This window comes from Lissotriton vulgaris, chromosome 9, assembly GCF_964263255.1.
Source record: "Lissotriton vulgaris chromosome 9, aLisVul1.2, whole genome shotgun sequence".
Lineage (NCBI taxonomy): Eukaryota > Metazoa > Chordata > Amphibia > Caudata > Salamandridae > Lissotriton > Lissotriton vulgaris.
The window spans coordinates 288,640,331-288,665,276 of NC_141697.1; the positions used below are offsets into that span (position 1 = coordinate 288,640,331).

A 24,946-nucleotide genomic window follows, 5' to 3' on the forward strand; every position below is an offset into this window, starting at 1 on the left:
CATGGCTCAACTGGGTCACGTTCCTAAGGGGGGCAGACAACATCACTGCGAAACACTCACCGAAAACACATAGGCAAGCGAACTTGTGGGGACCCCTAGACCATTACCTAACATCGCACAAACCCCCATAGGCGCAGAATCCAGACACTACAGAAGGGACACCCGTTCCTGCGTACCATGTACCCTCTCTATCGACCTCGACCTCTATTCCACCCCCCCCCCTCCTCACCATGGTCCGGGGCCGGGGAAAGGAATACCAACGAACAACGAAACGTCACAAAGGAGGAGGCATAAAACGGATGTACCATGTTACAACGCATACCATTACAACTACCTACTGTTACAACGCGACCATTACAACGCATACCATTACAACGCATAGCGCTTTGAGGTGCTGGATAGTGGTAAATATAATTTACTATTCTAACTCCAGTCCCCGTGGACCCTAGGGAAGGTGTTGGATAGTAAATTATACTTATTCCCTATCCTAGAGCGCCCCCCAGCGCAATGCGTTGTAATGGTATGCGTTGTAAAAGTCGCGTTGTAACAGTAGTGCGTTGTAACAAATGCGTTGTAACAGGTGTATACCCATAAAACAAGACCAACGGAACATGGACATTCGAACTATTACCCCCCTCCCCCCCCGGTACTCCTTTCTTTCCCTCTTTTCTTCCTTCCTCTCTCTCCTTTCTTTTTCACTTATGTACATCCCATGCTCCATGTAAATATATTTTTTTTACTCAATAAAAAATTACAGAAATTAAAAAAAAAAAAAACTGTCTTGTTTTTTTTCAAGTCTCGAGATATTGCTAGAGTTTCTTTGTAAAAAGTTGTATTCTGACTGAACCTTGCATGATGGCAGAGGGTGATTGTAGTGTCAGCAGGGTTATGAATACGTCCATAGTAAGTCTTCTTTCATTGACAAATTCCCCTGCATTGCTGATAACTCAATGCATTTTCTGAGTGTCAACGGCACTTACACGTGAGGGGATGTGTATGATTGTGGTGAAGACAGGGGAGAAAAGATGCAGGGAAAATTGTATCTACCATCAAATTCATATTTTTCTCACGTCTGGAGATGTGATTCCATGCGTCTTTACTGCTCTTATTCCCATTTAACCAAAGGATACTTACAGAATCTTTAGGAGGCTGCACCTGTTTTAAGAATGGTTGCAACACTACTGCAAAGTCCTCAGTGCTTTTATACCTGTCAGAAGATATAAGTTCTTCTAACTTATTCTGTGGAGAGAAACACAACACAAATAGTCACAACTATTGCTTTTGGAGCCAAACGTTAGTATAATAATTATGTGCGCGTTTTTCAATGAGGCTGACACGTTTTTATAATAAAGAAAATATATAGAGAGTAAACAAATGTGCATACTATTAAAGAAAGAAGGTATGAACTTCATGTAATAGTCCATAACATTACCAAACCAAATATATAAATTGTACCACCTACCACATCTGTAATTCAAAGACATTAGTACACACATATTGACTCGCTGGCCTCGAGTATCAAGAGGCACTGCATGTCTGAAAGATGCTAACGCTTTATTTCCCCTGTATACTGTTTTCAGAGAAATGTTTCTGGGAAACAATCAAGGTAATGCAAACTTAAATTTTCTAAATATAGATGTGAATATTATACAAACATAGAGACCTGCATGGTTTCCACACCCATTTAGACCATTAAGATGTTCCTGTTTAAAATGCAAACGTAATTGGGCCTATTAGGATGACGGGCGGACATCATAGCGGGTATTGGGATCCCCCGCCATAAGGACGGGGGTCCCGTGATGGGTTTTAGGATGTGCCCGCCACAGTGGTGGGCACATCCTGCATTTTTAGCATTGTGGCGGGCGATGCTCTCAGCACCGCCCGCCACAATGCTAAAAATGCATTTCAGCATCTGCATAAACAAAGCGGCAGGCACCGCGCGGTGCCTGCGCTTTGTTTATGCAAATGAAAGTGGGTACCCCCCGTGTGCAACCCCCACCCCTCCTTCACTCTGGGGGCCCCCAGAGTGAAGACCGCATGCCTTTCCGTGGCGTCATTGCCGCCACGGAAAGGCATGTCAGAAAGCCCATGCTAATATGGCTGGCGGTGTCTAATAGACATCGCCACCATATTAAACATTTTCCACCCCGGCCGCAAGGTGACCGGGGCGGGAAAGCAGCGGACTGTCTTTCCGTCCGCCGCAGTCTCCCCCCGTCATTCTAACATGGTGGGGGGAATTCTGCAGAGGATGTCGGGCGGATTGCCCCCGCCAGGCCGGCGGTGAATATCGCCAGCCTGGCGGGGGCAATCCGCCCGACATCTTAATGGGCTCCAATGTCTTATTTAGGCATACAATACTTTAAAGTGTATAGTACTAAAATTATTGAAAATGAGCGAGGACAGAAGCTTACAGCTGAGCACTTTTATTTAGTTCTTCAGAGTATCGCTAAATATTGAGAGCCCACAATTTTTAAATATTCTTATCAGCCATTTTTATTAAGCCAGGCACATAGAATTAAAAGCGTTAAAAATATGCTTTGAACAAGTTGTGTCTAGTAATTTCAGCTAAAATTAAGTATCAGTTATAGTTCAATAGATGTGTATTGCGGAATTGTAAGGTCATTTTAAAAGGTGCGTAATATTTAAGGTTCCTGTTTAAAACTGCATTTTGTGGTATGTTTAGTAGTACTACAAAAGAACTACTCAACTAGTACAAAATGGTAGTGAGTGTGGTTTAGACACTGAAGATGACAGGCACTTAGATTCTGAGCTCCGGCCACCTGATCATACCCTTCAATTATCCAAGGTGTTTAACTATTCAGCGCTTAGAGGCTTGGAGAGTCCTCACTGGCCCCAGGGAGAGCTCAAAGGAGAAATTTTCCAATATTCTGAGCCCAATGGGCAAGGACCGCGCTGACCCTCCTACCATTGTTAAGGCCTAAAATGGCAGTAAGTGGGGTACAGGAAGTACAACTCGCCATAGACCAATTAGTCCGAGGGAAATATCCAGGGTTTACCGGATTGAGCTTAGATGTTTATGCCACTTATAATTCAGAGCTTTCATCGAAGCATCATGCTATGCATGTGGGAGCTTACCAAAAGGGGATACAACCGTAATCGGACCCGGAGACAATAGTAACTATGTTGCCTCAACAGGACTGGCTCAGTGTCAAGTCATATGGGCCACTTTTGCCATTGAACAGAGAATGCAAGATACTTTGCAAAATTATAGTGAATTGACTGTTCACATATTTGCCCAAACTGGCTTAGCAAAACCAGTGCAGGTTTATACCTGAATGAACACCCAAGTAATTATTTGCCAGTTCCTACATGTTATGGATTGGATATAAGACACGAAGCCTGCTCACTGTGACCTCGCTTGATATCAATAAGGCTTTCAATACATTATTACGGTTGTGTCTTTTTGCAGTGTTGGCTAAGATGAGAGTAACGGATAACCTGCTGTGCAGGATACTGCTGCAGTATATGCAACCATTGGCGAGGATCTATACCGGAATTGTATACTTGGAGAGATTTCAAAAACCAAATATGTCGTTTTTATATAGGCAAACTCGACCTGAAGGTAATGTAGCACTTTACAGGAGCACCAGTTACATTACACAAGGACACATTCATTTTTATAAAGTAATTTTTTTAGGCAAGTGATTAGGTGATTAGCTCAGAATCATAGGATGGTGAGCCAAGACAAAGACTCAAACCTGGTTCTCCAGTTCCCAGGTCGTCAGCTTTGGCCACTATTTTGTTTGTGATGGCCCGAACCGCTGGTATATCTTTTGAGAACTAGGGGACATGAATGGAGTATTGACCGACATGTAAAATTCCTGGAGCCGCATGGTATGCAGATGACGCACTGCTCTTTCTTAAGGATTCGGAAACAAGCCTTCCCCTGCTGATTTTGTTACTATTGACTTTCAGGGAGGTATTCAGACTCAAGGTTAATGGATATAAATCCTGTTTTGGTTCCACTACATAGATTGGGAACCACTGACCACCGACCTGATATTGGGTTATCACTGGCATGGGAAGCAACATCTTTCAAATATCTCAGTCTCCATATATACCATAAGGACAATGAATTGTAGTGAGGCAACTTATATAATTTGTGTATATTGGGTATATGACCTTTAATGTCTTTCCAGACTATGCTCCCACTGTCTCCTCTGGGTAGGGTAGCCTTAGCAAAAATGATAGTGCTGCCTAGATTGCTTTGTTTTTTCATAGCACTCTAACTGATTATTCCAGGTCAATTTCTCAGAGTTATTTAATACATTTGTTCGCTATTTATATGGGTCAAACAAAGAAATTGTACGTCAATGGACAAAGCAATGCACTCACAGGACGAGGCGGAGAAGGGGTGCCCAACTTAGAAGTCTTCTACTTAGTTACCCAGATGGTAAGGATGGCACAATGGTTGATGGTGGAAAAGGACCCTGGGTGCATAGACATTCTGCACATTACCAGCAATGGTGATCTATTGCAGCTGATGTACCCTAAGGAGAGGTTGGGAATTACATATCCCAGGGCTCTGTGCATACTTAGGGCATGCAGGCACAAATATACCCATAAACTAAGGTTTTTGGCCCCATGTTCCCCAAAACGTACCACAGTGGACGATCCCCAAATTAGCTGCAGTGTCTACAGTACACCTTACCCACGATTGGACTGATATTACAACATTGGAAGATCTATATGCGGATGGTAGTCTAATAATTCTGTTTGAGACGTAAGTGAATGATTACATCTTCAATGTTGGTCAGTTCTGACATATAATGCACTTATTGACGTGATTGGAACACTGTAGAATACTGGTAAGACGGAGGTTTCGAAATCATAAGAGTTGCATACCCTCCTTACACATAGTGCACCGTGTAAGGCAGTAACTTGTATTCATAGAACTTTAGCCCCAACCTACTACACCCCTACGATGTCTCTTAAGGCCGAAGATTGGACACAGATCTTAGAGTACACTAAAATAGTGAAAAAAAAAAAAGTTTTAAATATACTCAGCTATATTGCTTACATCAGACCTACCTTTGCCCAAAATATCTAAGCGGAAAATCGGCATGCCTGAGATGTTAAACCAATGATGCATATTTTTCAACATGATGTGGCACTGGAGAGTCATGCACTTACTGGGCAACACTGATTGTGGTCATATAGGATATTATGGGAACGGGATTAGATGTTTACCTTTTTGATCGGTTTGGGAAGTCAAAAACCAACAATGTGTCCAGATCTTTAGATCTAGTCTTACATATCTGCAAATAAAACATTGCAATGGAAGGCTTCCATGGCCCCTACAATACATAAATGGTTGCAAGATCTACAGCAGTGGGTGATAGCAGAGCTACAAGTACTGACGCTTTTTCAAAAACAAAGGGGTCGATTATGATGGCGGTGAATCCGCATCCTCCGGGCCGGTGGAAGCCACCGCCGGCCCGGAGGATGCGGATTCACCGCCCCTGTGACAGAAAACACCCACCGCCAGATTAGGATGGCGGTGGGATGGCGTTGGGAACAGCGGCAGACGGCAGGTCCGTCCGCCACTGATCTGCGGGATGATGAGCGCTATTTGGTGGCGGTGTCTGCAAGACACCGTCAGCCAAATTAGGATGTGTGGTGAGACATGCTTTTCCGCGGTGGCTTTTCCGTCGTGGAAAAGCATGTGGAACTTTGCTTCTGGGGCCCCTTTCGGGCCCCCAGGGTGAAGGGGGTTGGGGGTGCACATGCGGGGTACCTATGGTACCCCCCTGCATTTACATGCACAAAGCGGCAGGCACCACGCGGTGCCTGCCGCGTTGTGCATGTAAATGCAAATCATGCATTTTTAACCTTGCGGCGGGTGCTGCTTCAAGCAGCACCCGCCGCAAGGTTAAAGATACAGGATGTGACCGCCGCTGCCCCTGCGGACGGTCCCTCCACCTCGGGGGTGGCGGACGGACGCAGGTCCGTCCGCCATCCTAATAGGCCCCAAAGATGGGAGGGATTGATAATCAGAGAGTGGGACACTATATTCTAGGAGATACAAGCCAAAACAGATGAGACGCGCTTTTAATGGACTACTGCACAGCTTTCCAAACTGTGTGGCGCGACACGTTACTGTGTCGCGCCCCTTGCGTAGGTGTGTTGCGCTATCAGATTTATGAGGGCAGATTTATGAGGAGAATGAGCGATATTTGCACTGCAGACAGCCTCCCACATTCCTAGTCACCAACAGACACCTCTCTGCCCCCTCCCCGCTGCATTCCTAAAGAGATTCATTTGACAGATAAGGGAAGCATTGCTCACCTCCCGAGAAGAGATTGCACAGACCTATTCGCAACTCAAGCCCTTTGGCTGTGCAGGTGAGCCGGAGTGGAATGTGTGTCTGCCAGACAAGGCGCCGCTTCTGCAGCCCTGATCTGAGCCCCAGCTGAGCCATTCAGCCGGGCTCATTGGAATAATTGCTGGGTGCTCACAACCACGCTGTGCTTGACAGGTCAGGGTCCGGCCAGGCCCTGTGGTGTCAATCACAGTCACACTATCCTGCGCATTTGTGCCAACAAGTGTCAGATGACAGAGGTTTCCGAGGGAGTAGTCAAAAAAGGGCATTGTTGGACAGGCCACATGAAGGGCTTGCTCCCTCCCCGCACGACCAGGCCCGAGCCCGGCTCCTCAGGTGTTACACGCAACCACTACCCGTTTCCCGTCTCCTATGGGACCCCTGCCCCTGAACATCTCCACCTCATGGGCCCGATCCCCTACCGGCCCTCTCGCCCGGCCTGGGCGCCATCTTGGACACAGCACCACGAGGCCGCGTGGCCTCCGATCGACCCTAACCCTGGGCCTGGCCAGGCCCCGACATCCCGGCACCACCATCCACCCAGGAGGTGAGCGGACTACTTGGCAGGTCAATGGGAGAGAGAGGTGTCGATGGCTCTCCCCCGCCAAGTGCCGATCGCCCCCAGCTCCCCCAGGCGCTGGCTCCACCCCCCTGCTGGGTGTCTGGACTCCCTCATCCCGGACCTCCCGACCTCCAAGTGCGAGGGTCCGGACATCAAAGGGCGCCAGACCTATAACTGGGGCAGCTCCAGAGCAGGAAGGCAGTTGTATCCTGGAGTCGAGAGACGCAGTGAAGAACTCATCCTTGACGGACTACTGGCGCTGCCGTAGCCCTGCCCTGCGAACTATCGTCCAGCCTGCTGGCGCTGCCGCAACCTTCTGAAACCTTCATCGTCGTCGGGACCTGCTGGCGTGGCCGCGGACCGTTTGTAACCTCCACCTTCATCGGGACCTGCTGGCTCCGCCGCGGCCCGATCATCTAGAACGCCGAGCTCGAGGATTGTGAGCTATTCCATCTACCACCATATCCACCAGATTGGTAACGAGACTGTCCCGCTACCCCCTTACCCAACCAAGAGACTAGACTAGAGGGGACCCCTGAGTCCAGACCTCCTTGTACCATTTCACCGTACTTAAAGAATTGCTTATAAAGTAACGTTGAACCTTATCCTTGTGTGGTGTACGTCTGTGGGGGGGAAGTTACTTGTCTGTACGATCGCTGGAGACGGCTCTCCCCGGAGACCTCTCCCTCTCTCCTCGGCCGACCCTCCCGGTCCGTCTAACATTGGTGGCCAGCGGCGCGATCCGAATCACCGCATAATCGTACAGAGAGTAGCTCACCCCACGACGAAATCACAATGACAACCAAAGAAAGCGGATCCACCGAGAAATTCCAGATAGAGAAATTGAAAGAATACAGCCATCGTGAGTTGAAACAATTCTGCATTGAACTAGGTATCGCTACCACCGGTCTAAGTACTAAAGACGATTTCAAGCACGCCATTGAGTCTTGGGCAGAAACCGGGGCCGTCAGACCCCCGGACCAAAATGTCGCAGCAGCAGAAAAAGACACCACGGCTCCCGAGGAGCGAAGAACGGGTCTCTCGCAAGACGAGATCCAAGAACGAGAAAGAACCCGACTACATGAACTAGAAATGGCCCGGCTCAAAATGGATGGCGAACTCAAGTTAGCCGAACAAAAACTGAACCTGGAACATCTGCGGCTCCGAGAAGAACGGGAAGAGAAACAGAGACAAAGAGAGCTCGAGGAGAAGAGACTGGCGTATGAACATGAGCGCAAACTAGCTGAGATAGACTTACGCAAGCAGAACAAAGAATTAGGGGTGCCCGAGCAACCACGCACCCCAGGGGCAACAGAAAACAAGCATTAGAAATGCAATAGGTCTCGCAGCATTAGAGTTAGTGCTTTTAGAATTGTTTATGGGTTTTTTTGTAAATCTTTAGCATGAGGTTGAGGGTGAGTGAGGGTGAGGGGTTGAGGGTGAGTGAGGGTGAGGCTGAGGGGGTTGAGGGTGAGGGTGAGTGAGGGTGAGTGAGGGGTTGAGGGTGAGGGGTTGAGGGTGAGTGAGGGTGAGGGGTTGAGGGTGGGTGAGGGGTTGAGGGTGAGTGAGGGTGAGGGGTTGAGGGTGAGTGAGGGTGAGGGTGAGTGAGGGTGAGTGAGGGTGAGGGTGAGTGAGGGTGAGTGAGGGTGAGGGTGAGTGAGGGTGGGTGAGTGTGAGTGAGGGTGAGTGGGGGTGAGTGTGGGTGAGTGTGGGTGAGTGATTGAGGGTGAGGGGTTGAGGGTGAGTGAGGGTGAGGGGTTGAGGGTGAGTGAGGGTGAGGGAGGGTGAGGGGTTGAGGGTGAGTGGGGGTGAGTGAGGGTGAGGGGTTGAGGGTGAGTGAGGGTGAAGGTGAGTGAGGGTGAGGGTGAGTGAGTGTGAGTGAGGGTGAGTGTGGGTGAGTGAGGGTGAGGGATTGAGGGTGAGGGGTTGAGGGTGGGTGAGGGGTTGAGGGTGAGTGAGGGTGAGGGTGAGGGGTTGAGGGTGAGGGGTTGAGGGTTTATTTATTTTTATTTTTATTTATTTATGCATTTTTATATAGCGCGGACTTTACCCGAAGGCGTCAGAGCGCTTCACATAAGGAACAGAAATGAAACATAATGAGAAACATTACAGAAGAGCAGATTACTAAAACATACGTTACTTACATAGGGTAATAGTGACAATTGTGAGCAAACAAAAAACATGAGGTAGTAAAAATTGTGAGCAACCAAAAATACATGAGGTAGTAAAGGTAATAATGACAATTGTGAGCAAACAAAATACTTGAGGTAGTAAAAATTGTGAGCAACCAAAAATACATGAGGTAGTAAAGGTAATAGTGACAATTGTGAGCAAACAAAATACTTGAGGTAGTAAAAATTGTGAACAACCAAAAATACATGAGGTAGTCAAAAGTGCACAAGAGGAAAAGTGACAAGTGGGCAGTTATAAGAGAAAACAGAGTATAATTTGAGGTATAATACTGCAATAAGTGCTAGGCACAAGAACAGGCGTTACGTAGGCAAGGTGGCACTTGTGCAAGTATCAAAGGTAAAAACATGTGAGAGGTAGCAACCGTGTGTTACAAGGGCAAAGTGTTGTGTGCATGTTACAAAAGGGCACCGAACACAAGTACATGGAGAATACTGCAAAAAGGCAGACACTCCCACCACAGGAAAACACTGGGAAGGCACTCCCATGGTCATGGAAAGTAGAAAATATCAGTAGTGGGAAGTCTTCCTCCGAATAGCAAGAGGACGTGAATTACTTTTGGAGGTGTCTCTGGAGGAGGAGAACTTTGAGGTCCCTTTTGAAGGCCTGGGAGGAGGCGGTGGTCCGGAGCTCAGGCGGAAACGAGTTCCAGATTCTCACCGCGTTGCCTGAAAAGGATTGGGCCATTGTTCTTTCCTTCTTGAAAGTGGGAGGTTCAAGCAGTAGATTCTCCGCATTGCGTGAAGGTCTAGAGCCTCCAGAGAGTTTCAGTTTATTCGCCAGGTAGCGGGGAGAGGAGGAGTGCAAGGCTTTGTGGGTGATACAAGCGGTCTTGTAGATAGCTCTAGCCTCGAAGGGAAGCCAGCGGAGGGTGGATAACAACGGTGTGATGTGATCGCTTCTTTTGGCCCCATAGATGAAACGAGCTGCTGAATGGAAGACAGACTTAAGTGGGGACAGGTGAGATTTGGGGAGGCCAGTAAGAAGAGAATTGCAGTAGTCTAGTCTGGAGAGGACCAGCGATTGCACCAGGGTTATAAGGTCCTGCTCCGGGAAGAAGCGACGGATTCCCCAAAGAAGGCGCAGTTGGTAGCGAGCAGATTTTGCAATAGAATTGATGTGGGGAGTTAGATTGAGTTTTTTGTCTAGAATGACACCAAGAGATTTTGCGCTGTCGACAATGATGGGTTTGTTGTTTAGTAGATTCATCTGATCCATCCATGATTGAACCGGGGGAGGAGAGAGTGAGGAGGAGAAGAGGAGGAATTCAGTTTTGGAGGGATTCAGAATTAATTGATGAGATGACATCCAGTTTTGAATGGAGTCAAGAGTAGATTTTAGGATGGAGAGATCATGAGTGGAGGCAACCTTGAGGTAGAGTTGAGTGTCATCTGCATAGAGATGATAGTGAATCCCGGATTTGCTTAGGAGGTTTCCCAGTGGTTCTAAGTAGAGATTGAACAGTGTGGGTGCAAGTATAGAGCCTTGGGGAACACCTTGACCCACCGCCACAGGAGACGAAAGACTGTTCGCTATTTTGATCATTTGAGATCTGTCAGAGAGGAAGGATGCAAACCATTTAAGCACAGTGCCCTCCATGCCCATTCTCTGTTGAAGAATATTGAGGAGGGTGTTGTGATTAACAGTGTCGAAGGCTGCGGAGAGGTCAAGGAGAATTAGCAGACAGGACCCCCCTGAGTCGAGTATCCTCAGCGCATCATCAACCACTTGCAGTAGGGCTGTTTCAGTGCTGCAGTTTTGGATGAAGCCGGACTGACAATTGTCAAGAAGATCATTGTCCTTGATATGACGAGAGAGTTGTTTGGCTACACATCTTTCCGTTATCTTTGCAAGAAAGGGAAGGTTAGTGATGGGGCGGTAGTTATTGAGGTCATTCGCATCAGCAGTGGGCTTTTTCAGCAGAGGGGTGACCTGCCCAGTTTTGAAGGGGACAGGAAGGGAGCCTTGCCAGAGGGAGAGGTTGATCAGAGTGGTCCAATAGGAGAGGGAATGGGTATAGAAGTCAAAGGCAATGGCACTGGGGATAGGGTCAAGCGAATGGTTGGAGGGCTTTGTTTCCCGTATGCATTTGAGAAGGGCAGTGGGGGTGAGTGAGGGTGAGGGGTTGAGGGTGAGTGAGGGTGAGGGGTTGAGAGTGAGTGAGGATGAGGGGTTGAGGGTGGGTGAGGGTGAGTGAGGGTGAGTGTGAGTGAGGGTGAGTGAGGGTGAGGGTGAGTGAAGGTGGGTGAGGGTGAGGGGTTGAGGGTGATTGAGGGTGAGGCGTTGAGGTTGAGGGTGGCACCGGGGCTGAGAAACCCACTGATCCCTGATTATTGCTGCATTTAACAGAGGGCCCGTTACACCCTGGCTAAGCCACTGAGCGACTCTACGTAACCTAACCGCGCCTACCCCTGGATAGTGAATAAATGAGCTGTTTTCTGTACCGTAAATACTGACTTCAGTGGCTGGAATTCATGGCTCGTGCTGGTCTGCAGACATCACATTAGCACTTGCGTCACGGGGTGGGGAGGGCCCGCGACGGAGACAATCCACGGATGCAGCCTCCTACCCTGGGGCAGGAAGCATGACCAGCCCCAAACCCTGGGGCAGGAAGTACCCAAACAATGGCCCCTCTGACCCCTGAAACGCTGATGCATCAGCCTTCCGTGGCCATCAACACACGCTTATTCAGCCTCACGAGCAGGGCCATAAGTGTCTGTGATTGTTTGATCTCTTTCACAGATGATTTTAAAGTGGCGCTACCTTTAGACAACGGCGGTATTCCCAAAAGGGGTGTGAACGTTGTACAAGTCGTTTCTTGCAACCCTGGTGAGGTTTGTGTTTTGCCACTTCACAAATTTGTACAGTTTGAGATTGTTGCCAAATTTGTTTACAAGTCGTGACACTTACGACAATCCATTATTTTCAACAATTTATCTCGTAAGAGGTAAACTTGGAGAGAACACTTCCATATAAGGCAACTTGCTATGAAAAGTATCACGCAATGCACATACAAACTTGGCATGGAGGAAGGAAAGCTTGAACCCGCAACTTAACAAATTGTGAAAAAAATGTAACTTTGTAAAACTTTGCTGGCGTAAAATAAATGGAGATGCATTCTGACAATTCTCCGCCCGCCACTCCTGCGTTGATTCTGGAATTAATGTCACAGTATGAGGACAATCTGTGACTGAAAACGAACATCGTATCTTTCTTCTAATTGCTTTTCACTCACTAAAAGAATAAACTTGTTTTCTGTGCATAACAAGCTTTGGTAAAAACCAATAAGTCTCAGTAAAAAAACAGTAACAGTAAAAATACGTTTATTGTTCAGTTAATTGAAACCACAGCAATAGCAACATTAAAATAAATATCACTTTTTATGTTGTCTAAAGATAAAACTATTTCTTCTAAGTCTTACCTATGTGACTGTTGGTTTTACCAATGGCTGTTAGCCAAGCTGCAATGCACCCGGCACGCTGAAGTACAAAAAAACAACCGAATACATAGCCACTGGTCACTTTTAGGTGCGCACATCTACAGAATGATGCGGCTACTTTTGTTTTTAGTTACAGATATAAATCAGTTAAGGTAACTAAAAAAACAAAGCGCACAAAATGTTTATTTTTATTTAAAGCAGATAGGGGATGGGAATATAGGGCGGGGGTGAAGCAGGGGGGTTGGGAGCAAAGCGGGGTGGGCGGGAGAGACAGAAACACAACAGGGGAAGGACAGGGGGGCACAGAGGCCACACGGGGCAGGATTGAGGGCGACTGCAAAATGGAGAAACACAGACTAGCACAACAGGAAGGGGGCGGGGAGAAGCACGCAGGGACAGACAGCATTACACGAGGAAGACGGTTTAAAGACGCATGCACACACAACTAGGGAGGCACTACGTGCCTAAAATGCTGTACAGGAAGGATGGCAACCAGACAGAGAGTTGCAGACATCTCAAACGTATCCATGGCTTAGATAGCACGAGAAATGCAAGTCAAAGAGCGATCATTACGGGCAGATCTTCCATCTTCCACAGATGTGTCAAGAATAAGGTTTGGGAACAACTTTGTTAACCATTATAAATAACTGCTTAGAGATTCCATGTACGTGTTGGCATCATTAAGAAGATTTAATAGCTCACATTAATTTTAGTGAAAACATGGATTGACTTTTAGGGCCCGATGTAGGTAAACGGGATTTTCCGATTTCAAAATACCGAGGCGGGCCGAATCGGTATTCTGAAATCGGAAAACGAGATGTAGGAAATAAATACCGACTGAAGACCGATTCGGTCGGCATCGGTAATGAGAATCGGTACGTTCCGATTCAGCTCGGTCCGAATCGGAAAGTACCGAATCGGCCAACAACGAATCGGAAAATACCGAATCGGCTACCACCGAATCGGATATTTCCGATTCGGCGAATACCGATTCGGTAAATGCCGAATCGGTAAAAACCGATTCGGCAATCATAGACCCATGGCGAAAAAGCCCATAGGAATGCATTGCATGACCCGATTCGGCTTTTACCGATTCGGATAATACCGAATCGGATTTTACCGATTCGGATTTTACCGAATCGGTAAAACCAGACTCGGCAATAGGCGATTCAGCCAATGAGGTGGCTCCCCCTCCCCCACCCAAACAGGGAGTGGCAACCCTGGCAGGTGCAGCCAATTAAGAAGTTTCTAGAAGTTTCTGGAAAGCCTGCCTGAGCCCAACACACAGTTAGCAGCAGTGGGAGAAGGAGGTTGCAGACTGAGCAGGAGCAGGAGCAAGAGATTATGGCAGATCAGGCAGGAAGCCAGAAGTCCTCCCAAAAGAGGAAGCCCAAATTCACCACCACAGAACTACAGGTGCTGGTTGAGGAGGTGGTGAGGGTGCACCGCCAGCTCTTTGGCAAGCTGTCCCTCAACGTGCCAGACAGCACCAAGAGGCGATTGTGGGCAGAGATCGCCCAGAAGGTAAATGCTGCTGGAGTCACCCCCAGGTCCATTGAGGAACTCAAGAAAAGGTTCTATGACCTCCGCAGCCTCACCAAGAGGAAGCTGGCCGACCTCCAAAGGCAGGCAGGACTCACCGGAGGAGGCAAGAACCCGGCGCCACCCCTCACCGAGCTGGAGGAAATTGTCTCCAGCACCATCGAGAGGGAGAGCATTGTAGGGATCGGGACCCTGGACAGCACAGCGATGGCCACAGCTACAGGTAAGAAGCATGCGCATCATGACACACCCTACCAGACACCTCCCCATTATACACAATGCATAGGCAAACACCAGCACTGTACTGTCACCAACATACAAGAGACAAGCATCATGGTACATGTAGTCAGCAGGAGTTAGCCAAATATGTCAGTGCAGAATCACAAGACAGGAAACAGTGTGACACGGTGTAAGGAGATGCAAGGACATGTGGAATGCCATAATTGTACTGACTGTAATACATCGGCACTCAGTTTACAAATGCTTCTTTGTACCTAGGGGCACCATCAGGCGGCACCACTGTGGCAGCAGAGGGAGCTACGACTTCACATACTGCAGTGGCAGGGCCGAGCACCAGCCAGCCTGGCCAGGAGGAGGAGGAAGAGGATGAGGAAGGAGACACCCCAGGGCTTGGAATGGAGGGAGTCCTGGTGATTGATTTCCAGGCAGTGCACTCCCCAGTACTGCCCAGCTCACCCCCCTTGGAATTTTCCCCATCCAACTCCCCAACACGGCAGACCATTCCGCCGACAACATCTCCTGCCACAACCGTGGCCTTGCCACCCGTCCTACCTGTCCTGGGAGCAGGGGCTCCGGGACCGGCCAGCACCACACCACCACCAGTGGCACCCCAGCCCACTCAGCAGGCCGGAGGCAGCAGTGCCAGACGCCGTGCCACCACCACCACCACCACCACCACCACTGCTGCACCAGCACGGGAGGGCAGTGTGTTCCTGGGCCTGGAGGGCCAGATGGTGAAAATCCAGCGCCAACAGGCCAGATCCACCATGGCCTGCCAACGCCAGCTCCTGCAGCACAACCTGCAGATGGGGGAGTTGGTGAAGGGGTCCCAGGCTGTTGTGGACAGCAACAAGGAGGTGGCAGCAGGGTTGGGCAGGCTGACCACTGCCATCACCCACTCCTCTGCCAGGCAGGAGGAGCATGAGGTTGCGCGCAGGAGGGATGCCCGGGTGCTCAACCGGGCCATGGCCCGCCTTGCAGCGGCGACTGCACAGCTGTGCCAGCGTAGCGCAAATCAGGAGTCGGTGCAGAGTCAGCATACTGCAGAGCTGACCAGGGGGATGGCCAAGATCACCACGGCCATGGAGGCCATGTTAATATCGAACGCCGCCTCCAATCCTGCCCTGGACCTGGGTGATGCTGGTGACAGCAGCAGCCGCAGCAGCCCGGCCAGCGCTGCATCAGAGCCAAGAAGGAGCACCAGGCGCTCCGCTGATGCTGCTGGCCATTCGGAGGGGGCCGAGGGACACCCCAGTGGGTCTGGAAAGCGGGCCAAAAAATAGGCTGGCAAGGGGGGGTGATCATACCAGAAGCCTGGACTTTATTTGTTTTGACAGACTCCATTTTTTTATGCACTTCAGTGATGTAACTGTGGTGCATCACTATTAAAAAGTTTATTTTCCAACCAACATTTAGCTGTCTTTGCATCTGTACTCAGTCAGAAATAGTTCTCAGTGATCTCCTCACGTCTGTATCTGCCATCACATGGCGTACACGCCCCAGCTGGCTGTGTCAGTGGCACAGCTTCGTCGTCGTCATAGTCCTCGTAGTCAGACAACTCCACCTCAGTGCCCTTCTTGACCGCAAGGTTGTGTAACATTGCACATACAGCTATGATCTTGCAGCAGGTGATGGGGGTATACTGCCTTGCACCTCCACTCTTGTGCAGGCATCTGAATCTACTTTTCCAGATGCCAAAGGTCCGTTCAACAACATTCCTGGTGCGTATGTGGGCACGGTTATACCTCCTTTGGCTGGGTGTGGAGGGGTTGAGGTAGGGGGTGAGTATGAATGAGCGGAGGGCATATGCACTGTCGCCTGGAAGAGAAAGGGGTCACATTAGACACATGCATACATGTATTACACCTACCTACTATGTGTTATGGGGGTCTGATGATGTGGCTCACCTAGGAGGTATCCTTCTCCAAAATCGCCAGCCATCAGCCGTGCATATATGCCGCTCTGTTGGAATATATAGGAGTCATGGGTACTCCCTGGAAATTTTGCTACCAGGTCTGTGATGGTGCACTTGGCATTGCAGATCACCTGCACGTTGATGGTGTGTGTCGATTTCCGATTGCGGTATATGTATTCGGTGTCCGCTGGTGGGCAAATCGGAATATGCGTGCCATCTATGCAACCGATGACTTGGGGAAAGTGTGCCATCTGGTAGAAGTCCGCTTTGGTTTGTAGCAGTTCTGCGTGGGTTGCAGGGAATGAGATGTATTGGTCCATCCTGTCTATCATGGCGTCAAGGAATATGTGGAAGAACCTTGACAGGCTGCTCTGGCTCACCCCTCCTGCTGCTGCTGCTCCACTTTGATAGCTGCCAGACGCTACCAGGTGTAGGCTGCATAGCACCTGGACGTGCGCAGGGATGGCGTGTGCCCTTGGGGTGTGGTGGTCCAAGTATGGCTTAAGGTCCCTGATGAGCTCAAGTATGGTGTCAGAGTCCAGCCTGTATCTCTGTAGGATCTCAGCCTCAGTGAGCATGAACAGGGTTATCCTCTGTCTGTAGACCTGTTCATTTCTTAGCCATTCCCTCAGTCCTTCCTGCTGTAGCCGTAGCCGCCTCGCAATGACATAGAAAGCTGCCATCCTGCAAGTTGCAATGCATTTTGGGACTGTTTATATGGGTTGGAGTTGGTTACCACCTGATTGCAATCCATGGTAAATACCGAGTGAATTCTACCGATTTTGAGCCGATTTCGGTGTTTCTGTGCCTCCCTACATCTCCCCAACTGTCGGAATCGGGGAATTTCCCGATCGGAGATTTATACGAATCGGCATGTTTTCCGAATCGGATCATGTCCGAATCGGTATTTTTTCCGATTCGGTAGTGGGACCGAATCGGTGATTTTCCGAATCGGTGTCGCTAACGAATCGGTAGTGGGACCGATTCGGTGATTTTCCGATTCGGTGTCGCTAACGAATCGGTAGTGGGACCGATTCGGTGATTTTCCGATTCGGTGTCGCTAACGAATCGGTAGTGGGACCGAATCGGTGATTTTCCGATTCGGTGTCACTAACGATTCGGTACATGGACCGATTCGGTCTTTGTAACCGAATCGGTGTTTTTCCGATTCGTTACATATCCGATTTTCGGTATGTACGTATCGGATTCTTTCACATTCGGTACACATTCCGAATCGGTTTTCTATCCGATTCGTTCTGTTTTTGGTCCCCTACATCTCGATGGCTGTTTACCGATCGGTAAGGGCCAAAAATCGGTATTTTCGGCCGATACCGATCGGTAAAGCCCTACCTACATCGGGCCCAAAGTGCCTTCCATTTGCTCTGCTTGCTACTATAAGAACCACCGGGTTTTAAAAGGAAGTTTCAATAGAACAATCACACTGTAAGATGGTTGGTAAATGTAAACAAGGAATACAGATTATTTAGTCATGTTACCAGCTTTCTATCGTTTGTTTGCGGGAATGAGAGACTCTCCCAAATACCTTCCACAGAAGGCAAATGGATAGCAACGTCTTAAGACCAACTACAGAGGCGGAGAAAGGCAGTGTGAATCAGCAATATCCAGTGCCAAGATTTAAAAAAAACAAGACGGACGGACGGAAGAGAGGGGAGGGGGGAGGAGAAATGCGACACGGCGGGAGGGGGCGGAGCGGGTAAACATAGACGAGAGGGGAGGGGGGAGGAGAAATGCGACACGGCGGGAGGGGGCGGAGCGGGTAAACATAGACGGACGTGCACGCGCACGCGCTTTTAAGGTCAATGCGCATGCGCATAAGCTCAATGCACATGCGCATTGACCTTAAAAGTCACGGGCACTGCAAGGAATCGCCACGATTCCTTGCAGTGTAGATAAAGAGTGGATAAGTCGCAATACTCTCGCTTGCTCGATGCGCATGCGCATCGACAGGCGAGACCTAAAAAGGTACACATCCCCAAGGATGTCGTTCGAGAATATTTCCGAGAGGACGACATACAGCAATGGTTCAAGGCCTACGAGATCGCTATGACCTCCCACCGGATCGATCGAAGCGACTGGGGAGCCGGTCTATGGGGGAGGTTCCTCAATGAGGGCCGCGATGCCCTGCTACAGCTCCCAGACCATCTGATGACCTCCTATGACCACATGAAAGCTGCCCTCCTCACCCGCTATGGGCTCACACCCGAAATGTACCGCCAGAGGTTCCGAGACTGCACCCGGATCCCGGGTACGACTTGGGTGGAATACGTGAACTATTTCAGCCGGGCCTTCGAGGGTTGGATCAAGGGAAGCAACGTAACGACTTACGAACAACTCTTCAATCTCATGGTATGGGAGCATCTATCAAACAACTGCTTCGTCGAGCTCAGGCAACACCTCCTCGACAGTAAATTGACTGATCCACGGCAGCTCGCCTCCGAGGCTGACCGGTGGGAAATCACCCGAGTGGGCCGAAATGGGTCCTATGAACAGAACCGGAACCACCACGGTCAGCACCGTCCCCGAGGAGGAGGAGGGGGCCAAGGACGAGGAAGAGACAACGCTCTGGCCGCCCCCGCTACCAGCACCACACCCCCGGCCAACCGGGGCAACACCCCGGCGCGGCCGGGATACAGAGCCAATGTCACGTGTCACCGATGCCAGCGAGTCGGCCACTACGCAAACGACCCAAATTGTCCACAGAGCCAGACTCCGAGACCCCGCCAGATGGCTGCCGCCGCCCTGGGGGAAGAACAAATCTCCGAAGAACATGAAGAATGTGAGCAAGAACACCAAGAATGGGAGCCAGCCGCCATGGTTCTAGCATGCCTAGGGGGAAGAGACATGGTCCCGTGGGTCCCCCTACCCGCCAACACCCGGAAGTACAGTCAATGGGTGAACATTAATGGACGCCGGGCTGAAGCCCTACGTGACACCGGGGCCAGTGTAACCGCCGTCCGCTGTCACCTGGTGACCCCAGAACAGATCCTGCCGAACATTCTCTGCCCTGTCCGTTCAGCCGACAATTCGGAGAGTCTATGTCGGATGGCCTGCGTCCCCTTCGAGTGGGGAGGAGTCTCCGGCATGTTGAAAGTGACGGTCCGAGATGACGCCCCCGTAGACTGTCTCCTGGGGAATGACCTTGAGAGTTCCCCGTGGGCCGCCGTAGAAAGGAGAGAGCACCTGGGGATGTTGGGCATCCCGGACTGGGCGTGCGTAACCACCCGGTCCATGGCCGCCCGTGCCATCCCCCGACCCGAAGAACCTGAATGGCCGGCACCTCCTCCCCCGGTCGCTCCAGTAGAAGACACCGACCGTGCCGTCCCCCCAGAACAAACTCCAGAGGGGCTCGTTCAGCCTCAGGACCTTCCCGGCCTGGATCAGTGGCGTCAAGAGGGGGGGCCCACCCAGGAACAGTTTCGCCAAGAACAGAAGACCTGTCCCTCCCTCGAGGGACTCCGCCAACAAGCCCTCGCTCAGAGCGCAGGGGATACCTCCGGAACCCATTGGGTCTATTGGGACAATGACCTGTTGTACAGCGAACAGAGAATCGCGGAGTTAGGGGCCAGTCGAGTGCTAGTGGTGCCCCTCCGCTTTAGAGACTTCTTGCTAAACCTGGCCCACGATGTCCCCCTGGCTGGCCACCTGGGTCAGGATAAAACCTACAGTCGCCTGGTCACCCACTTTTTCTGGCCCAAGATGAGGAACGATGTACTCCAGCACTGCCGATCTTGCCCCACGTGCCAAGCCAGTGGGAAGAGCGGCCGCAAGCTGAAAGCCCCCCTGCAACCTTTTCCAGTGGTCACCACCCCGTTCGAGAGGGTGGGGATAGACATTGTGGGGCCCCTAGACCCCCGTACAGCACAAGGACATCGGTTCATCCTGGTACTGGTGGACCACGCCACCCGCTACCCTGAGGCTGTTCCCCTGCGAACTGTGACAGCCCCGGTAGTCGGCCGGGCCCTGATGGGGATCTTCTCCCGTGTGGGCTTCCCCCGAGAAGTCGTCAGCGACCGAGGCACAAACTTTATTTCAAAATACATGAAGTCCCTCTGGCAACAGTGTGGGGTCACCTACCGATTCACGACCCCCTATCACCCTCAAGGAAACGGACTCGTTGAGCGGTTCAACCGCACGCTCAAAGGGATGATTGGGGGGTTGGAAGAGCCCCTCCGTCGCCAGTGGGATGTGCTACTGCCGTGCCTCCTCTTTGCCTACCGAGAAGTTCCCCAGAAGTCCCTCGGCTTCAGCCCGTTTGAACTCTTGTATGGACACCCGGTACGAGGGCCGCTCAGCCTAGTCAAAGAAGGCTGGGAAATGCCCCCTCTAAAGAACCCTCCAGATGTTTTCAAGTACCTCCTAACCCTCCGCAACCAGACCCGACGATTCAGAGAGATGGCAAAAGCAAACTTGGAGGCCAGTCAGGAGGACATGAAAAGGTGGTACGATCAAAATGCCTCCTCCATCGAATTTGAACCCGGCCAACAAGTGTGGGTAATGTCCCCCACCGAGCCATGCGCCCTGCAAGACAAGTGGACGGGGCCCTTCAAAGTAATCGAGCGCAAGAGCCCTGTCACCTATCTCATTGATATGGAATCTTCACGGAACCCTCTCCGGGTCCTCCACGCTAATAGGCTGAAACCCCATTTTGTGCGTTCAGAACTCAGCCTCCTGATGGCAACAGACAATGGAGCCGAGGAGGACTCCGAACCCCTCCCTGACCTCCTACGGACTCGGGAGAAGGACGGCTCCGTGGACGGGGTCCGACTCTCGGAGGCCCTCACCCTGGAACAGCGCCAAGGATGCCGAGACCTCCTGCTGCAGTTCACCACCCTGTTCTCCCTCACCCCAGGGGTCACCCCCTGGTGCGTACACGATGTGGACACTGGGGACAGTCCCCCTATCCGCCACCGGGCCTACCGCGTACCAGATCGGGTACGGGCCTGCATCCAAGAGGAGGTGGCCAGGATGCTCACGCTCGGGGTCATCGAGCCCTCCGACAGCCCCTGGGCCAGCCCAGTAGTACTGGTCCCCAAAGCGGCCGCCCCCGGCGCCACGCCGGAACTCCGGTTCTGCGTCGACTACCGGGGCTTGAATGCGGTCACCAGAACAGACGCACATCCCATCCCCCGGGCAGATGAACTAATCGACCGCATGGGAGCTGCCCGCTACCTCAGTATCTTCGACCTGACGGCGGGCTACTGGCAGATCGGTCTCACACCCCGGGCCCAAGAACGATCTGCATTCTCCACCCCTGATGGCCACTATCACTTCAAGGTCATGCCATTCGGCATGAAGAATGCCCCAGCAACGTTTCAGCGGCTAGTTAACCAGGTCCTGGCGGGGCTTGAAGAATTCAGCGCCGCCTACCTGGACGATATCGCTGTGTACAGCCACCACTGGTCCGACCACCTCCACCACCTCCGAGAGGTGCTACAGGCCCTCCAACGAGCTGGCCTCACGATCAAGGCCAGCAAATGCCAAATTGGCCAGGGGTCCGTGACCTATCTCGGGCACCAGGTGGGAAGCGGTCTGGTGGCCCCTCTGCAACTCAAGATCGCTGCCATCCAGTCTTGGCAGCCCCCCATCACCCAGACCGAGGTCCGCGCCTTTTTGGGACTCACAGGCTACTACCGGCGGTTCGTGCGAGACTATGGCAGCATTGTGGGGCCCCTCACGGAACTCACATCCAAAAACCAACCAAAGAAGGTCAACTGGACCCCAGACTGTCAAGCGGCCTTCGAGAAGCTAAAGGCCGCCATGTGCTCCGCCCCTGTGCTCCAGGCCCCCGACTACAGTCGGGAATTTATCGTCCAGACGGATGCCTCCGACCATGGCATTGGGGCAGTCCTTTCCCAGTTGAACCCCGAAGGACTTGACCAGCCAGTGGCTTTCATCAGCAGGCGACTCCTGGCTCGAGAACAACGCTGGAGCACCATCGAGAGGGAGGCCTTCGCCGTGGTGTGGGCCCTCAAAAAGCTCCGGCCCTATCTCTTCGGCACCCACTTCCGGGTACAGACCGATCACCGGCCCCTGCAGTGGCTGATGCAGATGCGGGGGGAAAACCCGAAACTACTACGTTGGTCCATCTCCCTGCAGGGGATGGACTTCACTGTGGAACATCGACCCGGGCAAGACCACGCCAACGCAGATGGCCTGTCACGCTTTTTCCGCCTCGACGAGGAGAGTCCCCAAGAGGATGGGTGACTCTCCCCGCCTTCAGCTGGGGGGGACGCATGTTGGACAGGCCACATGAAGGGCTTGCTCCCTCCCCGCACGACCAGGCCCGAGCCCGGCTCCTCAGGTGTTACACGCAACCACTACCCGTTTCCCGTCTCCTATGGGACCCCTGCCCCTGAACATCTCCACCTCATGGGCCCGATCCCCTACCGGCCCTCTCGCCCGGCCTGGGCGCCATCTTGGACACAGCACCACGAGGCCGCGTGGCCTCCGATCGACCCTAACCCTGGGCCTGGCCAGGCCCCGACATCCCGGCACCACCATCCACCCAGGAGGTGAGCGGACTACTTGGCAGGTCAATGGGAGAGAGAGGTGTCGATGGCTCTCCCCCGCCAAGTGCCGATCGCCCCCAGCTCCCCCAGGCGCTGGCTCCACCCCCCTGCTGGGTGTCTGGACTCCCTCATCCCGGACCTCCCGACCTCCAAGTGCGAGGGTCCGGACATCAAAGGGCGCCAGACCTATAACTGGGGCAGCTCCAGAGCAGGAAGGCAGTTGTATCCTGGAGTCGAGAGACGCAGTGAAGAACTCATCCTTGACGGACTACTGGCGCTGCCGTAGCCCTGCCCTGCGAACTATCGTCCTGCCTGCTGGCGCTGCCGCAACCTTCTGAAACCTTCATCGTCGTCGGGACCTGCTGGCGTGGCCGCGGACCGTTTGTAACCTCCACCTTCATCGGGACCTGCTGGCTCCGCCGCGGCCCGATCATCTAGAACGCCGAGCTCGAGGATTGTGAGCTATTCCATCTACCACCATATCCACCAGATTGGTAACGAGACTGTCCCGCTACCCCCTTACCCAACCAAGAGACTAGACTAGAGGGGACCCCTGAGTCCAGACCTCCTTGTACCATTTCACCGTACTTAAAGAATTGCTTATAAAGTAACGTTGAACCTTATCCTTGTGTGGTGTACGTCTGTGGGGGGGAAGTTACTTGTCTGTACGATCGCTGGAGACGGCTCTCCCCGGAGACCTCTCCCTCTCTCCTCGGCCGACCCTCCCGGTCCGTCTAACAGGCATGATACAAGTCACAACTTTCACGTAGAACCTGATGAGGCAGTGAACGTTGTATTGATAGTGTAAATGTTATGGATGGATGATTGAAAAAGGGTGTATGGATCGGTGGATGAATGAATAGATGGATGGATGAGTGAGTGAAAGCATGGATGGCTGGGTGAAAGGGGGTGGATGATTGGATAAAAGGGCGGTTGATGGGTGGATAAGTGAAACATTGGATGGATGAATGAAAGGGAGGGAGGGTGGATGAAAGGGTGGATGATGGATGAGTAAAAGGGTGGATGAGTGAAAGGGTGGATGGAATGAAAGGGTGGATGGAATAAAGGAGTGAAAGTGTTGATGGATAGATGAGCAAAAGAGTGGATAAAGAGATGGATGAGTGAAAGGATGAATAGATAGGTTTGGAGATGGATGGATGGTTTGGATATGAAGGGTAGACAGACGGAGTGGTGAAAACTGAATGATGGCTGAATGACTGACCAGACGACACAATGTAAAGATTAAATGGCGGCCATCAGCAGGTAAATGGTAGGATGAAAGAATGAATGGGTAGATCTATGGAAGAGACAAGCTATCTTCTGGGTAGGGTCATGATGATTTGCTTAATTTACATTGTGCCATAAGAGCTTTGGGTCGAAGTGGGGGTATTTTCAGTGGGTGAGTGTGTGGATGGATGAGTGAGCAAGGGCGGATGTAGAGATGGATGGATGGGTGAAATCATGGATTGCTGGGTGAAAGAGGGTGGATGATTGGATAAAAGGGCTGATGATGGATGGATACATGAAAGATTGGATGGATGAATGAAAGGGAGGGAGGAAGGATGAATGAAAGGGATGGAGGATGAATGAGTGAAAGGAGGGATTGAGTGAAAGGGTGATGTAATGAAAGGGCAGATGGAATAAAGGAGTGAAAGGGTTGATGAACAGACGAGTGAAAGGATTGATGAATGAGCGAAAGGGTGGATAAAGAGATGGATGAGTGAAAGGATAAATGGATAGGTTTGTATATGAAAGGTGGACAGACGGAATGGTGAAAAACGGAATGATGGATGAAAGACAGAGTAGACGACAGAATGTAAAGATTAAATGGTGGACATCAGCAGGTAAATGGTAGGATGAAAGGATGAATGGATAGATCTGTGGAAGAGACAAGAGATATCTTCTAAGGAGGGTCATGATGATTTGCTTCATTTGCTTGGTGCCATAAGAGTTTTGGTGCAACGTGGGGGTATTTTCAGTCTCTTCCTACTCATGTGCTGAAAAATAAATGGTTTTGTGCCAAACAACAGCAATCTATCTTGATTGAATGCCATTGAAACAAGCATTGACAAACTCAGTAGGCTCGGCCTTGGCAAGCGCCTTGGGTGGTTCGGGCTCGCTCGCTCGCGTTACCGTGTCCCGAAATTTTAATTTCCAGAATGGCATGTCACCAACATGAAAAGTT

The 24,946-nt window shown here is 51.1% G+C and overlaps 1 protein-coding gene across 1 annotated transcript in view; it reads right to left on the reverse strand.

Annotated features, from left to right (window-relative positions):
* The window catches only part of LOC147690028 (phospholipase B1, membrane-associated-like), a 186,901-nt gene that overhangs the window by 12,430 nt on the left and 149,525 nt on the right, over positions 1–24,946 (reverse strand). The window contains exon 13 of the mRNA XM_086936630.1: positions 1,135–1,239. Within this exon, the coding sequence (XP_086792756.1) occupies positions 1,135–1,239 (105 nt within the window). The remainder of the gene's footprint in view (positions 1–1,134; positions 1,240–24,946) is intronic.